The 14106-nt window shown below is 36.6% G+C and overlaps 2 protein-coding genes across 2 annotated transcripts; both read left to right on the top strand.

Annotated features, from left to right (window-relative positions):
- Positions 1-1661: 1661 nt before the first annotated feature.
- LOC106297735 (probable pectate lyase 18) lies at positions 1662-3572 on the top strand. The gene is made up of 3 exons (XM_013733937.1): positions 1662-1852; positions 2062-2811; positions 2909-3572. Exons 1-3 carry the CDS (start codon positions 1743-1745, stop codon positions 3267-3269), a joined length of 1221 nt encoding a protein of 406 aa, XP_013589391.1. The 5' UTR covers positions 1662-1742; the 3' UTR covers positions 3270-3572.
- A 6705-nt stretch (positions 3573-10277) lies between these two features.
- On the top strand, positions 10278-12034 carry LOC106337557 (31 kDa ribonucleoprotein, chloroplastic). The gene is made up of 4 exons (XM_013776693.1): positions 10278-10838; positions 11154-11255; positions 11439-11720; positions 11815-12034. Exons 1-4 carry the CDS (start codon positions 10368-10370, stop codon positions 11872-11874), a joined length of 915 nt encoding a protein of 304 aa, XP_013632147.1. The 5' UTR covers positions 10278-10367; the 3' UTR covers positions 11875-12034.
- The last annotated feature ends 2072 nt before the right edge of the window (positions 12035-14106 follow it).

Here is a 14106-nt window from a genome sequence, read left to right as displayed (position 1 = left end):
TTTGCGTTTAAAAAGGGTGTTAATATTGATTGAAAAAATACTTCATCTGTTTTTAGTACGAGGAATTAAGTGTCGGTCCAGTATATACCTATATCTTGATTAATTGAATATCATAATGGTCTAATGTTATTAATCTATTAAAAATTATTATATTTTTTTCAAAAATTATTAAATTTTTTTCAAAAATTATTATATTTTATTTTACTGTTTTCTAGAGTAAACAAGTGACCTTATTGTTATTTTATTATTTTTATAGTACTCATTTTCTCTTCTTTCTCTAACCAACCGTATCGTTTGATCACGTTGTCCCAAGACTAGCATGTTTTTTTCTGACTAAACTGTCAAAATAACCAACCCAACAATTGAAAGGAATCCCGTAAAACCTGCAAATCACGAGGCATTACATGTCCCACTTATACTTTCTCTTATTTACATTTCTCCAATGCTTTTCACATTAACCCATCATTACCATTGCCTATTAACCAAGGACTTTAAGAGCATAGATTCGTATCTAATTCCGCTGCCGTAATTGGTGCATTAAGAAGTGGAAAGCACTATGGTGAAAGGAAAAAAAAATGTTACTGTTTTCACGTCATTTTCACCAACATGAAGAAAATAGCTTTAACTAATCTCCTTTACATTTTATGATTTAAAAAAAAAATAAGCCAATAGTAAAATAGGAAGAAGAAAACTTCAAGAAAATGAGCTAAATCTGAGAGAAACAAATGCCATATATAAAAACAATCATATAACTCTTAAACTGTATCTTTGACAGTATCACTCGACTAATTGCATGGCTTGTCCGTACAGTTTTATTAGCAAATTTATAGTTTTTTTTCTTACATCTTATTCTATAGCTATTGTTGCTGTTTGCCATTTATGTTTTCAGATACTCGATTACTTGACATGTTATGTTGGTTTGTATTCGCTTTTCGTTGACATCTTTACCTAACATGTTGCTATAGTATATGGTTGGAGAGTTAGTTCTCAGAATAATTAAAGCCTTGTTCAGGATCAACGGTTCTGATATGGACACTTTCTGGTGTATTTTAGTTTTTGCTCTATATGCAACTGATTCTTTACGGACGTGTATATCTAAAACCTACGATGTAAAGTCTAATGAAATGCAAAAAAGAACTTCTCAGTATATTATAGGCAATAAATATTCTGTTGCATGGTTATAATAAGTTATGAACTTATGATTTACATAACATCTCAACTTTTGTTAAATTCTTTTTGAGTGGAACTGCTATAAATTGATACCTTTTTTTTTTGTTGGTTTGACATTCTATAAACAGAGCCTTTCGTCTCTGTTTGTTATCAACTAGAATGGTTGATAAGTTTGGATCTTTATAATTAACCAATTTCATACTGTTTTTATTCGGCTAAACCGAGCGAGTGGAGTTTATTTGAAAAGTAAAACATTTCGACCTAATTTAGACTATAGGCTTTTGTTTTAATGTCAACAATTAGCTAATCAAAGATTTTAATTGTAGCGTGTGTAAAGCAATCTATTGGTTCAAATTTGGGATTATTATATAAAAAGAAATAAAAGAGTGGGACCTAAACAGAAAATTCCAATAACAAATAGTGTATGGGGGTCCTCAACATCTTTTATATAAACCCCCAAAGTTTCAGCTTCTCTCTTATTCCCACTCAAAACTTCCATATTCTTTTTTCCCTCTTCTCTCGCTTAGATCCAAGAGAGAGATAGAGTGAGCTACTCTGTACGGATAGTAAAAATGCAGACAAATAAGCTCTTTATCTCCATAGTCTCCTTCCTTCTCTATGCTCCATTGATGTTCTCTTCACCAGTTCCAGACCCAGAAGCTATCGTCGAAGAAGTTCACAAGTACTAATCTTCTCTCTTCTTACCCACATTTTACCCCTTTTTTTTTTTTTGCTTTAACCCACATTTTACTTGAAACCCAACTTCTCAGCTTACTGTTATAAAAGACACTTCTTTTGCCAAATGGGACCATAAAAAATGCAAATTCCCTAAATTATAACTCTGCTTTTTTTGTAATAGTATCTGATCTCGTTGGTTGTGCACTGTTGCAGGAGCATTAATGCGTCGGTTGCAGCAAGAAGGAAGCTAGGCTACCTCTCATGTTCCACCGGTAACCCTATCGACGACTGTTGGCGATGCGACTCAAACTGGGAGAAAAACCGCCAACGTCTCGCCGACTGCGCCATCGGGTTCGGCAAGAACGCCATCGGCGGCCGTGACGGTCGTATCTACGTGGTAACCGACTCAGGAAACGACGACCCAGTGACCCCCAAGCCCGGAACGTTAAGACACGCTGTGATTCAAGACGAGCCCTTATGGATCATCTTCCAGCGAGACATGACCATTCATCTCAAAGAAGAGCTCATCATGAACTCTTTCAAGACCATAGATGGTCGTGGCGCGTCCGTGCACATCGCTGGTGGGCCTTGCATCACGATCCAGTACGTGACCAACATTATCATCCACGGGATTCATTTACACGACTGCAAGCAAGGTGGGAACGCTATGGTGCGAAGCTCCCCACGGCATTTTGGGTGGAGAACGATATCCGATGGTGACGGCGTGTCTATCTTCGGAGGGAGTCATGTTTGGGTTGATCATTGTTCGTTGTCTAACTGTGACGATGGGCTTATTGATGCTATAATGGGCTCGACGGCTATTACTTTGTCTAACAATTACATGACGCATCATGATAAGGTCATGTTGCTTGGTCATAGTGATACTTACACTCGTGACAAGAATATGCAAATCACCATTGCTTTTAACCATTTTGGTGAAGGACTTGTTCAAAGAATGCCAAGGTAAAAAAAAAACGTATTTGATTATTCTAGGGTAGATAAATAAATGTGATTGAGATGTGTGACTAAATTTTTAGGACCAATGTTGGATGTGTTATAGGTGTAGACATGGGTACTTCCATGTGGTGAACAATGACTACACACATTGGGAGATGTACGCGATTGGTGGAAGTGCTAATCCTACTATCAATAGTCAAGGGAACAGATTTGTGGCCCCGAATATCAGATTTAGCAAAGAAGTGACTAAGCACGAGGACGCGCCCGAAAGCGAGTGGAAGAGCTGGAACTGGAGATCATCTGGTGATTTGTTGCTAAACGGTGCGTTTTTTACGCCTTCTGGTGGTGCTTCCTCTTCTAGCTATGCCAAGGCTTCCAGTCTTGGGGCTCGACCGTCTTCTCTCGTTGGCCCGTTGACGGTTGGTTCTGGTGCGCTGAATTGCCGCAAGGGTTCACGTTGCTGATTGTCGTGGCCTTCCACTTAAGTTCTTTTAGCCAATTAAACAAAATTATATAGTAAAGGCAATTAAAGCACCAATTAAGGGGGTTAAGTTATAACTTTCCGTACTCCTTAATTTACTCTCTTTTGATTTTTCTTCTTTTTGGAGGTAAAATTAAGGAGAATACAACCTCTGGCTTGCTTCTTTTAGGATCCTTGTAAGGATTCTCTGTTTTAAGGAATCTTTTATTAGGTTAAAACTGTAGGAACAAGAGCAGATGTGTTGATCTTGATATCAATATAAATATAATTTGTGTCGTCTCTTTTATTTCTCGTATAATTGTTTTGACTATAGTGACCCGTCGCAAAATGAAAACGATATAAATTAAATGTGCGTACTCATGATGGAGGAGATTGCTAGTTACAAATTTACACTGCACATGCGGTGTTTTTCATCATTCAGAGGCTTGGAATGTTCTGTAAAATGGGTAACTTTTATGGGTCAAAGTTGTTCGAGCCTGTCAATGTTTGACCAAAGCCACGATCTATTTCACTCTGGTCGATGCATCATCGATTGTGGTAATTACCCTTAAAATTAGGAAAAAATAATGCATGTGACCAGTCATGTGTCTCAGCAGCCCTACTTTTCATGGACTGGTCTCATATTCGTGCTGACTACTGTCCACTGATTGTGGAGATTTTTCAAATTTTGAAATTTGTAACAACTAAAATAACTAACTATTTGTTTTTCTCCGTATAACTGACCAATATAATACACCTTTTCCTTGGCCATGTCATCATGTCACATGTGCAACACATTAGTTCATTTAGAAAAGAAAATAATTTTTTTTTTGTGGTTACTTGTCGCAACAAAAGATTATGTTGTGGTTGGTGTAATTATGCCGTGGCAGGTTCGAAGCGCCAAAGTCAGTGATTGATGAAATATTATACATCTTTATCCAACTGTTTCATGTGTATGACCCATCTGGCTGATCTATCTAGATTATCTATCCAGATTTTAAATTTATGTTTGTTTCTTCATTTCTATTTTCATTCGGATGAGTTTAATAAATAAATTACAAAAATAAATTACAAAAATACTTTTGTTTTGATTTAATCATATTTTTTAAATTAATTTTAACTATACTAATTTTTATTATTTAGACTAAAATATTTTTATACTGAAATAATTTTAAAATTAGCATTTTGACATTTTTGCATTTTCGGTTTGGTAGGAAAACGTGTTTTGCGGTTTTGGCGGAAAAACACGTTTTTACGAGTTTGGCGGTAAAATGTATTTTGCAGTTTTGGTGGGAAAACATGTTTTCTTGTGGAAAACGCGTTTTTACGGTTTTGGCGGGAAAGCACGTTTTTTTGCAGTTTTGGCGGGAAAACACGTTTTTACGAATCTGGCGGGAAAACACATTTTTACGAATATGGCAGGAAAGCACATTTTTACGAATCTGGCGAGAAAACATGTTTTGTGGTTTTGGTGGGAAACGCGTTTTTTGGTTTTGACGAGAAAACCCGTTTTTACGGTTTTGGCGAGAAAGTGTGTTGTGCGATTTTGGCGGAAAAATGTGTTTTTAGCGGTCTTGATGGGGATTTTTTTTTTAATGTGAAACAACATTTTTGTGGATTTTACGAGAAAATGTGTTTTGGTGGGAAAATGTGTTTTGGACGAAAATTCGATTTTGGAGTAAAACTACGTTTTATAGTTTTGACAGAAAAATGTGTTTTGTGGTTTTGATGAGAAAATGCGTTTTTATGGTTTTGTCATTTTTCGTGAGTGACAAAATGATATTAGATTTAAATTTGTAATTTGTGAATTGTATAGGGGTATAATAGATATTATATCATTTTGAGAATCATTTCCAACCGGATAGTCCAATTTGAATCACCTAGCTGATTTTCAAAATTAAACTTAAATTTTTAAATTCATTCAGATAAACCATCCAGATGACACATGTACTTTTAATGTTTAAACGAACAAATCTCTCATCCGGCTCATCTAGACAGATGGAGAAATGAACATTTATTTTGTTGATTCCAAACACATAAAGATATAGTTAGGTAAATAGGTCTGCTATCGAGCAAGAAGTTTGGAACTTTTAATGGCCATATGTGTCGGTTGAGCTTGTGCGGTCCACGTGTTGGGCTCGGTTAATTCAGTTGTAATTGTCAGGTATTTAACTACCCATCCAGGGTAGGGTACTTGAGGCTTCTACTTTTTATAATTTTTGTAGTTGAGAAATTATAGCGAGATTATCAATTCCAAACCTTGGTTAAAACTCAGCAAATACTTATTAGAGCTCAGAGTGCGACTTGATCAATTCTGAATGAAAAAATGGAATCAGCTTAAGACTGGTTTGATGTCGAGAAAACAAATGTGACGTTGTACTGTGGAAAAGAAATTTTCTATTCAAAGTATAGTACACATGTGATATGTTCATGCCTTCATGGGCTACCTCCAAAACGAAGCAAGATGAATCAAAGAAAGAAGAAAAGTATACCAACCATGAAGGAAAAGATTGAAACATTCGAGCAATGAATTCCCAAGGATTTCTGTCTAAGGTAATGAATGAAAACCTATAGCTTTAAGCACGTGCAATGCAATGCATTAGAAATATATATATATATATATATGTCTGCTTTTTGATTGGTATGAAGCTACTGGGGAGAAAGGGAAACTCTGATTGAGACAGTTAGTTAATGTATATCAGTATGGCTTGAGTGGTGATGCTGCCCCTTGCTTTAAACCGGCTTAGAGGACGAGCGCGGTTGAGCAAGTCGAACGCTATTAAGCTTATGTGTTAGTGTTGTCCTGTCTTTTACTGGAATTTGGTTCAGATCGCTGCCCAGCTCGGACTTAGAGGGCAGGCCTTGAGCGGGATTGTATCTACTCTTCCGAGGAATGGTGAAATGTCCAGGCAACTGGATGAAACAGCTTCTTGTTAGCGTTGTGCGCCTCAATCGCTTGTCTTTGGGTCCTCCTCCTTGTCTAACTCGGTTAACACTTTCACTTAGACTACTCAAGGTTGTATCGTTACTTCGAGTCATGTTCGCTCCCAAGCAGAACAGCTAAAGTATCGATTGTTTTTGTTTCCATATTTTTTTAACTTTTTTTGCCATGGATCCAAGTTTATAGGTTTTATATTTTGTTAATCACATCTTGTAAAACCTAAACTTTCATCTTCTGAAATGATATTTACACTTTAGCAAAAAAAAAGATTCGGTGAAGATCTGATAAGTGCTTAACCTGAGAACTAGTTACCTAACCTAACAAACATGACTAGTTAAAAACATTTTCACGTCTTCTGAACTTTGTTTGCAACTTGTGTTTGATATATTTTGGCTTCGCAGGAGTTATATATTTATATGAATCAATGGCATTGCAATCCTTCATCGATCACTGAATGGTCTAAATGCAAGGCTAATGCAAGTATCAAGTCCAATACTTCCTATAACCACGAGGAACCATGACTATGTAGTGTAGGCCATTCAAGATGGAAAGAAGTTCATTTTAGGTGACGATTACACGCACTGATGAGTTCACCGGTTACAAGCTACATCGCCGGCAACCGAGAAAATGAGGTGAATCTCACCTTCTTGTGGTCAACGTCAACGGTTGAAAACTGTTAGTAATGGGCGTAACTCATGAGTTGAGGATTGTCTATACACTTATATATTGCCTAAGAATTACTATGTTAAGCGATGCAGGACACTAATAGGCCCCTTCGAGATGTGGGTGGGAAACGGTCCAACGGAAACAGTCCAAACCCAACATCTCGAAAATACCACATCAATATGGGCCAATTGTACATACTACATAGGTAGGAAACTGTTTATGTGAAAATGATATGATGGTCTTTTACCCTGAGCTCTGATACCATATTAGTGATGGGTCTAACTTATACCCAAAAACTAACTCATGATTGGAGAATTATCCATGCACTTATATATTGTCCAAGAATTAGCAATGTGGGACAATAATAAAAACGGTAACTGGTTCCCAGGAATTTAGGATCTAGACTAGTGGAACGAAGTTAGTTAGGAAATTTCCGACTTAGGTTGATTTGTTTGTAATCTGAACTAATTTCCGTTTTCGGATTAATTAAAAAAAAATCAAAAGATGGAAAGAAGTTGAACATTGCATTCGTAGAGTTCAAACGTACAAAAAGGTAACCACAAATGTTCAGAAGAAGAAGACTATGAGTGGTGGATAATGTATATCAAATTGCATAACCGGTGTAGCTCATTGCAAATTAAATTTAAACCGTAGACTGAATGATGTGGTCATCAGATCAGCAACTGAACCAGAGGTCAACCCAAAGCCCTACTCAACCAGTCAAGGCGCCAGTCAGGACATACGTGCACTAAAAATGACATATATTACAAACCAGGAGGGTTTAAATGACGAGGCTAATTTTTATGGATTCTACACTCAAGAAGGAGTTCAGGACAATTGGAATTGGGCCAAAATATTAACGGAGACAGAAGTTATGAATTTTATAAGTCAGAGGTTTCTCACCCCGTCCATCTGCGAGTACCCGACTTTAGAAGGAGATTCAAGCTTAAATAAGGAGCGTCCTGAAGCAAAACCCATAATAGGAGTCAAGAGGAGTTTATCAAATTTCCAGAAAGCCCAAGATCAGGAGAATTGGCTACGGAAATTAGGTGTTATGATCAATTTCCCAGAACCGGCCAAACCGACACCATCTATGGAAAGTCTTCAACCAATTCAGCTTGGTTCGACCCAGACCTATTTATGGGAACCAGGAGATCATCTTCACCAATCAGGAGGTATTCCAGAAGTACTTAGCTGCACCAGAACCCATAGGATTAGGCGGATTCTTGAAGAAGTCATTAAACCAAACCGGAGCCATATATGGAAAGATTGGACAATCTTTCGGTTTAATCTATTCCAAGCCAATCAATTCCGATCAGAAGACATCCAGACTAAACAAATCAGGAGATATTCTAGGAGTCCAGGAGGAGTTCTACAAGTTCATACCATGCACCAGCAACCATTGGATCAGGAGGATCCTCATTTACTCAAATCTGCCTTATTTGGAGCAAACCGACATTAATGTCCAACAGCTCTTTTCTCTTCAGAGCAGGCACGAGATCAGAACCTTTCAAGCCATCCAGAAGATCCCAAGGAAGCTCTCTTATCCCCTTAAACCGTCCAGGTTCAAGAAGAATCAAGTTTCTCACTTGGAGCCAAAATCCCATAAAAGGCTCCAACGGCTAGTTTCCGATTTTGTTAGTTTGCTTGATTTGTTTCCTTTCTTTTCTTCTTATGAACGTTAGAATTAGTTTCCAGAGCATTATATAAGCTTTTAGATAGTCATTCTAAAGAGACACCCTTAATCACCAAGTTAATAGAAAGTTTATTCAGTTTTATCAAAGTTGTTTTTTGTATAAAATAACGGTCTTTAGGATTCAAAGAGAGATTTTTTGCTGTCTTATTGATTTCGTGAGTCTAGTTTGTTTGTGCAAATCAAACAAGCTCAGTACACAGATTGAGAGAGTCAATCACTTCGATCCATCATTCCATCAGATTGAGAGATTCAATCAAACCTTCCTCCGCAAATCCACTTCAGTTCATCATCTAATCAAGCTGAGAGTGATACACATCCAGCAGCTTGACTCCATCCTATTCTTTGTTTATTTATCTTGTTTTATCATCATTATCATCATCATTTCATTCGTTTTCATATTTGTTTCTGTTTGCATCATAAAAACTCTAAACTTATAAAAATCGGTTCTCTTTGTTTTTCAGGTTTAAACTTTGGTTCCACCATTTTTATCAATTCGTGGGTTACCCCCCTGTGCCTACAACACTGAACCACTGAATTATATAACCTTTCCTCGCAAATATTTTTATTTTTTAAATGATTTTCAAGTGAATATATTTTTTTTTAATGTCTGATTAATTATGTTATTACAACGCTGAGAAATATTACAAAGACGATTCTACGGTCGATAATTCTACCACCATATGAGAATACACGTCTGTCCGACAAGTGGATATATTTATGATATTTATATTTAAAGAAATACCATAGGATATCACTATAAACGTTTTAGTCACAAAAATAGAGCACAAGAAGTAAAATGACCAAAATGTTTCATTAAATAGGTAAATATACATTTATACCCTTAGGGTTAACTAATCCAAACCCTATGGTTTAGATTTAAGGGGTGGGGATTTGGGATTGAGGCTTAAATTTTTATAAAATAAAAAATAAATATTAAAAATTTAAAAATAAAAAATTTAAAAATAGTTCCAAAAAGTATTTTCGAATTACAAAAAGAAAATTTTAAAAAAAAAAAAAAAAAAAAATTCAAAAAAAAAAAATTTATAAAAAAGTTCGAATTTGAAAACATATAATCTAAAACTATAATCCTAAATAAACAATTTTCAAGTTTTGATCACAAAAATAGACCACAAGGAGAAAAATGACCAAAATGTTTTATTTAATAGATAAAATGACCCTAATACCCTAGATATATAAAAAAATAAAAAAATAAAAAATAATAATTTTTTTTATCATTTTAGATTATATGTTTTCAAATTCGAACTTTTTTATAAAATTTTTCTTTTATAAATTGTTTTTTTTCGATTTTTTTTTTTTTTAAAATTTTCTTTTTGTAATTCGAAAATACTTTTTGAAACTATTTTAAAAAATTTTTTTTTTCAAATTTTTAATATTTATTTTTTATTTTATAAAATTTTAAATATCAATATCAAATTCCCACTCCTCAACTCAAAATCCTAAAGTTTGGATTAGTTAACCCTAGGATTATACGTGTATATTTACCACTTTAATAAAATATTTTGGTCATTTTGATAAATTTTCTTTTTTTATTTTTTTTTAATTTTTTAACTTTTTTAATTTTTTTTTTTGTTTTTATTTTTATATCTAAGATATCAGTGTCATTTTAACTATTAAATAAAACATTTTGATCATTTTTTTTTTGGTTTTAGGAGAACTGCCCTTATATTTAATTAAATAGTTAATTGGATTTGGTATCGAAATTTCTGGCGTTCTTGCACTCTCGGCCCTTCCTTATCCCTATCTATCGCACCGTTCTAAAACCCTCCCCTTCCTCTCCAATGGCTTCTTCAATACTGACCTCAACCTTAAAGCCTCTAGCCATGGCGGATTCTTCCTCCTCCACTCTTCTCTCCCATCCTTCACTCTCCACTATCCACTCCTCCAAAACTCGCTGCTTCTCTAGTTTTTCTCTCCTCACCGGACGCACTAACCTCCCCTTCTCTTTCTCCAGCCTCTCCCTCTCTCTCAACTCCAAACCCCACCTTAAGAAGTCCTCATTCGTCTCCTCCGTTGCACAGACTTCGGATTGGGCTCAGCAAGACGGGGAGGAAAGCGGAGACGTGAGCGCTTCGGTCGCCGTCGAGGAGAGCGAGCCTGAAGCGTCCCTCTCGGAAGAGGAAGGTGGAGGTGGCGATTTCCCGGAGCCACCGGAGGAAGCTAAGCTCTTCGTCGGAAACTTGGCGTACGACGTTGACAGCCAGGCCTTGGCTATGCTCTTCGAGCAAGCTGGTACTGTTGAAATCGCCGAGGTGAATAAAAGTTGTGATTTTGCTCGATTCCTTCCTCTGTTGATGCGTTTTGTGTTCATTATGCATTGCTATATGCATCAAATGTGATTTCAAAATGGATGAGAGAAGGTGAAGCTCTTGGCTTTTGAGTGTTTGGAGCGTATCTGGTTCGAGAGAGTTGTCCTAGTGATGAGAATTATGTGGACTGAGTTTGTATCTGTTGACATTCCATGCTTTTGGTTTTGATTCATATATGTGTGTAGTTGGTGTTATTCTAAGCTCTCACTTGTATTCTACTTCCAAGAGATAACGTTTGATTGATTCTTCTTGTTCTAGGTTATCTACAATAGGGAGACCGATCAGAGTCGTGGATTTGGATTTGTGACTATGAGTACCGTCGAAGAAGCTGAGACTGCTGTTGAGAAGTTTAACCGTTATGTAAGTTTCTATGTCAACAAGCATTTTCTCAAGTAGTAGCATGTCTTGTGCTGGCTCATAATTTCCCTTATTTGCTCTTAATCCAGCCAAAGTTTTCATCTTTCTGCTTGAAGGAGTTGGTGTGTTTATGAGAACATTACTGAGCAGCATCTGTGTTGGTTGGTCTTTTTCTTGTTTTGTCAGGATCTGAATGGACGGGCTTTGACTGTTAACAAGGCAGCTCCAAGAGGCTCACGTCCAGAACGTCAGCCTCGGGTGTACGAGCCTGCATTCAGAGTCTACGTGGGAAACCTACCGTGGGAAGTGGACAACGGTCGTCTAGAGCAAGTTTTCAGTGAGCATGGCAAAGTTGTGGAAGCTCGTGTGGTTTATGACCGCGAGACAGGCCGTTCACGTGGATTCGGGTTTGTCACAATGTCTAACGAGACTGAACTCAACGACGCTATCGCTGCTCTTGATGGACAGGTACCTTCCTCATATGGTTATGCTAAAGAAGGTTACATGATTTTTTTTGTGGTGATCTTCTCATTCGATCTTTCTTTGTGTCTTGTATTTGCAGAACATGGAGGGTAGAGCTATCAGAGTGAATGTAGCGGAGGAGCGCCCAAGGCGATTTTAAGACTCAGATCTCTTTGTACCCTTACTTACTCTCTTTATATCTTTTGCGTTTTGTTTAGACGAGATTCTTACACTCTTTGGAGATTTTTTTTTGTTTGTTTGAATTCTGAATGCGAAGCTTCTTCTAAAGTAATTTATATATTTGATCGATGGTTAAGCAATATGGTGATCAAAGGTGAAGAGGTGCAATGTTCTTATCCAATATGTTATGAGCCTAAATTTTATCTCCTATTTGGAGGGGCCTTATCACATATGCATGTCTATTTCATGCCTCATGGTAGTATTTTAAAACTTATCTGAGAAGGTTAACTGGATAAGCTAACCGTAAGCTAACCGTAGAGCTCAGATTATCTATAAAATTGAGCCGAGTCTTAATTAGAGCATCTCCAATGTACACCTCTATGTTTTCCTCTAAAATAGAGATCTCTATTATAGAGGTGAAAATGCTCCAATGTATATCTATATATAATAGCAAACCAGTTTTTCTTTAACCGCTTAAGTCATCTTTTTTTTATAGGAAAAAAAAATCAACATCTAACGATGAGGATGGTTCCTAGAATATATTTTAAGGGATACGATTTGTTTAGGCTGAATGGTATGACGCCATGATTCACATTAGCAATAGACGCCTTCATTGTATCTCCTCAAAGGCGTCTCTAAACAAATTGCAAATTATCTTCTTTTTAAGAGTTGCATCCTTTCACACTCATCATCTTCAATTAAGAGTCCTATATTTTCAGAATTTTATACATTGAAGGGATTAAGTAGGTTTTCAGAATTGTTTCAAGTTTTCTCTTATTCTACTTTCGAATTCTTATCCATCTCCGATTCCGCTGCACATAATTTTTCCTCTCGCCCTTTCTCCTTAGGTATGTTGAAAACTCAGGTACGTTGTTTAGATGTCCGTGAATAGACTGCATCGATCGTAGATGTATGCAAAGGAGACGCCTTTTACCTGGTTCAAATTAATTCTTCATTCTTCATTCGTTAATCGTTTTTATCTCGTACAAGTAGCTAATTTCTGATGAAACCTGTCTGGTTAGGTTATACATTCGTGTTAATGTTGTTTTGTCTGATTAGGGCTTGTTCATGTCGATGGCAAGACAATGAGATGTCTATTCTGTCAGGATGATTTTGTTTGAATTTTTATTGTGCAAGCATCTGTAAGTTAAAAATGGCTTCATACGTACAAGTAACCAAAATCCTGTGTTTATCACTGAAACCTACCCAGGGCGATTAGCCAGGTAAATACATCATGATGATCGTAAGCAGCTTGATATATAAAAAATTGTCGAGGTACGAGAATCATACAGAGATATTGGACGAGATATTTTACAGCTTCTGGTATTCGTTGAGTTGAAGGCCATTGGTCTGCGCAAGATAGAAATTTGACAAACGGTTTAGCTATTGATTTGGCGACTACTACATGAAAACCCGCGCTAATCATCCTTACTCACAGCTTCAGAAAGTGTTTGAGCTTATGGTAATTAAATAAAAATTTCTTACCGTTGTTTCATCTATATGCTGTTTTGACGACTCTAACATGTTCTGTTTATAGTGAACCCGTCTTGTGTTTTTGCACATCGTCCACGTCCCTTCCACGCCCTCTTCCTCTTTCCCTTCCACTCGGTTACACTTGCCCTGTCTCCTGCTGCAGTGACCACGCAATAGGGAAACCATCACATCAAGCGATTAAACAAAAGTAAGACTTCTTAACTTCTTGGGTAAGCAAGGACTCAACGGTTGCTTGTTCCAAAAGAGAGACAAAATAGCCAAGGGATATAACACCATCTACATTGATTTCTTTAGCTCCTCATCGCTGTCATTAGCTTCATCACCCGTAGGCTCCCTAGCTAATCAGAACAGAAAATCAGGTTGACAAAGGAGTCCAGAAACATGAACCAAGAACATGGAAAGCAAATAAATAATTAAAAGTTTTGTATGTGTCTACACACATTTTTGTAGCAACTTTTCTCTGATTTGCTTCTTGTGAACCGGTAATTTTTTCTACTTCTGCTACTTTATATTATCCTTCTGAAGCATTCACTAAATTTACCAACTGAGACGTACATGTTGTAATTGACCATTCAAGAGCAATAGTTCCTATGAAACGTTGTAACCACTTCTATGTAATTGGACATGCATTAATTAAGGTGAAACCTCTGATGTTAGCAATATGAGTTTTGGAGAGGTATTAGAGAAGAACTAGAAGGGAGGAGACTTCTTCGAGGCA

This window comes from Brassica oleracea, chromosome C1 (genome assembly GCF_000695525.1).
Source record: "Brassica oleracea var. oleracea cultivar TO1000 chromosome C1, BOL, whole genome shotgun sequence".
Taxonomy (NCBI): domain Eukaryota; kingdom Viridiplantae; phylum Streptophyta; class Magnoliopsida; order Brassicales; family Brassicaceae; genus Brassica; species Brassica oleracea.
This window is presented reverse-complemented; position numbering and strand designations above follow the sequence as displayed.

Excerpts from the sequence above, each read along its gene's own strand:
- LOC106337557 (XM_013776693.1), top strand. The coding sequence starts at position 10,368 with ATGGCTTCTTCAATACTGACCTCAACCTTAAAGCCTCTAGCCATGGCG. Across the intron at positions 10,839-11,153 it reads GTACTGTTGAAATCGCCGAG|GTTATCTACAATAGGGAGAC; the intron begins GTGAATAAAAGT and ends TTCTTGTTCTAG. Across the intron at positions 11,256-11,438 it reads TTGAGAAGTTTAACCGTTAT|GATCTGAATGGACGGGCTTT; the intron begins GTAAGTTTCTAT and ends TTGTTTTGTCAG.
- LOC106297735 (XM_013733937.1), top strand. The coding sequence starts at position 1,743 with ATGCAGACAAATAAGCTCTTTATCTCCATAGTCTCCTTCCTTCTCTAT. Across the intron at positions 1,853-2,061 it reads ATCGTCGAAGAAGTTCACAA|GAGCATTAATGCGTCGGTTG; the intron begins GTACTAATCTTC and ends GCACTGTTGCAG. Across the intron at positions 2,812-2,908 it reads CTTGTTCAAAGAATGCCAAG|GTGTAGACATGGGTACTTCC; the intron begins GTAAAAAAAAAA and ends GATGTGTTATAG.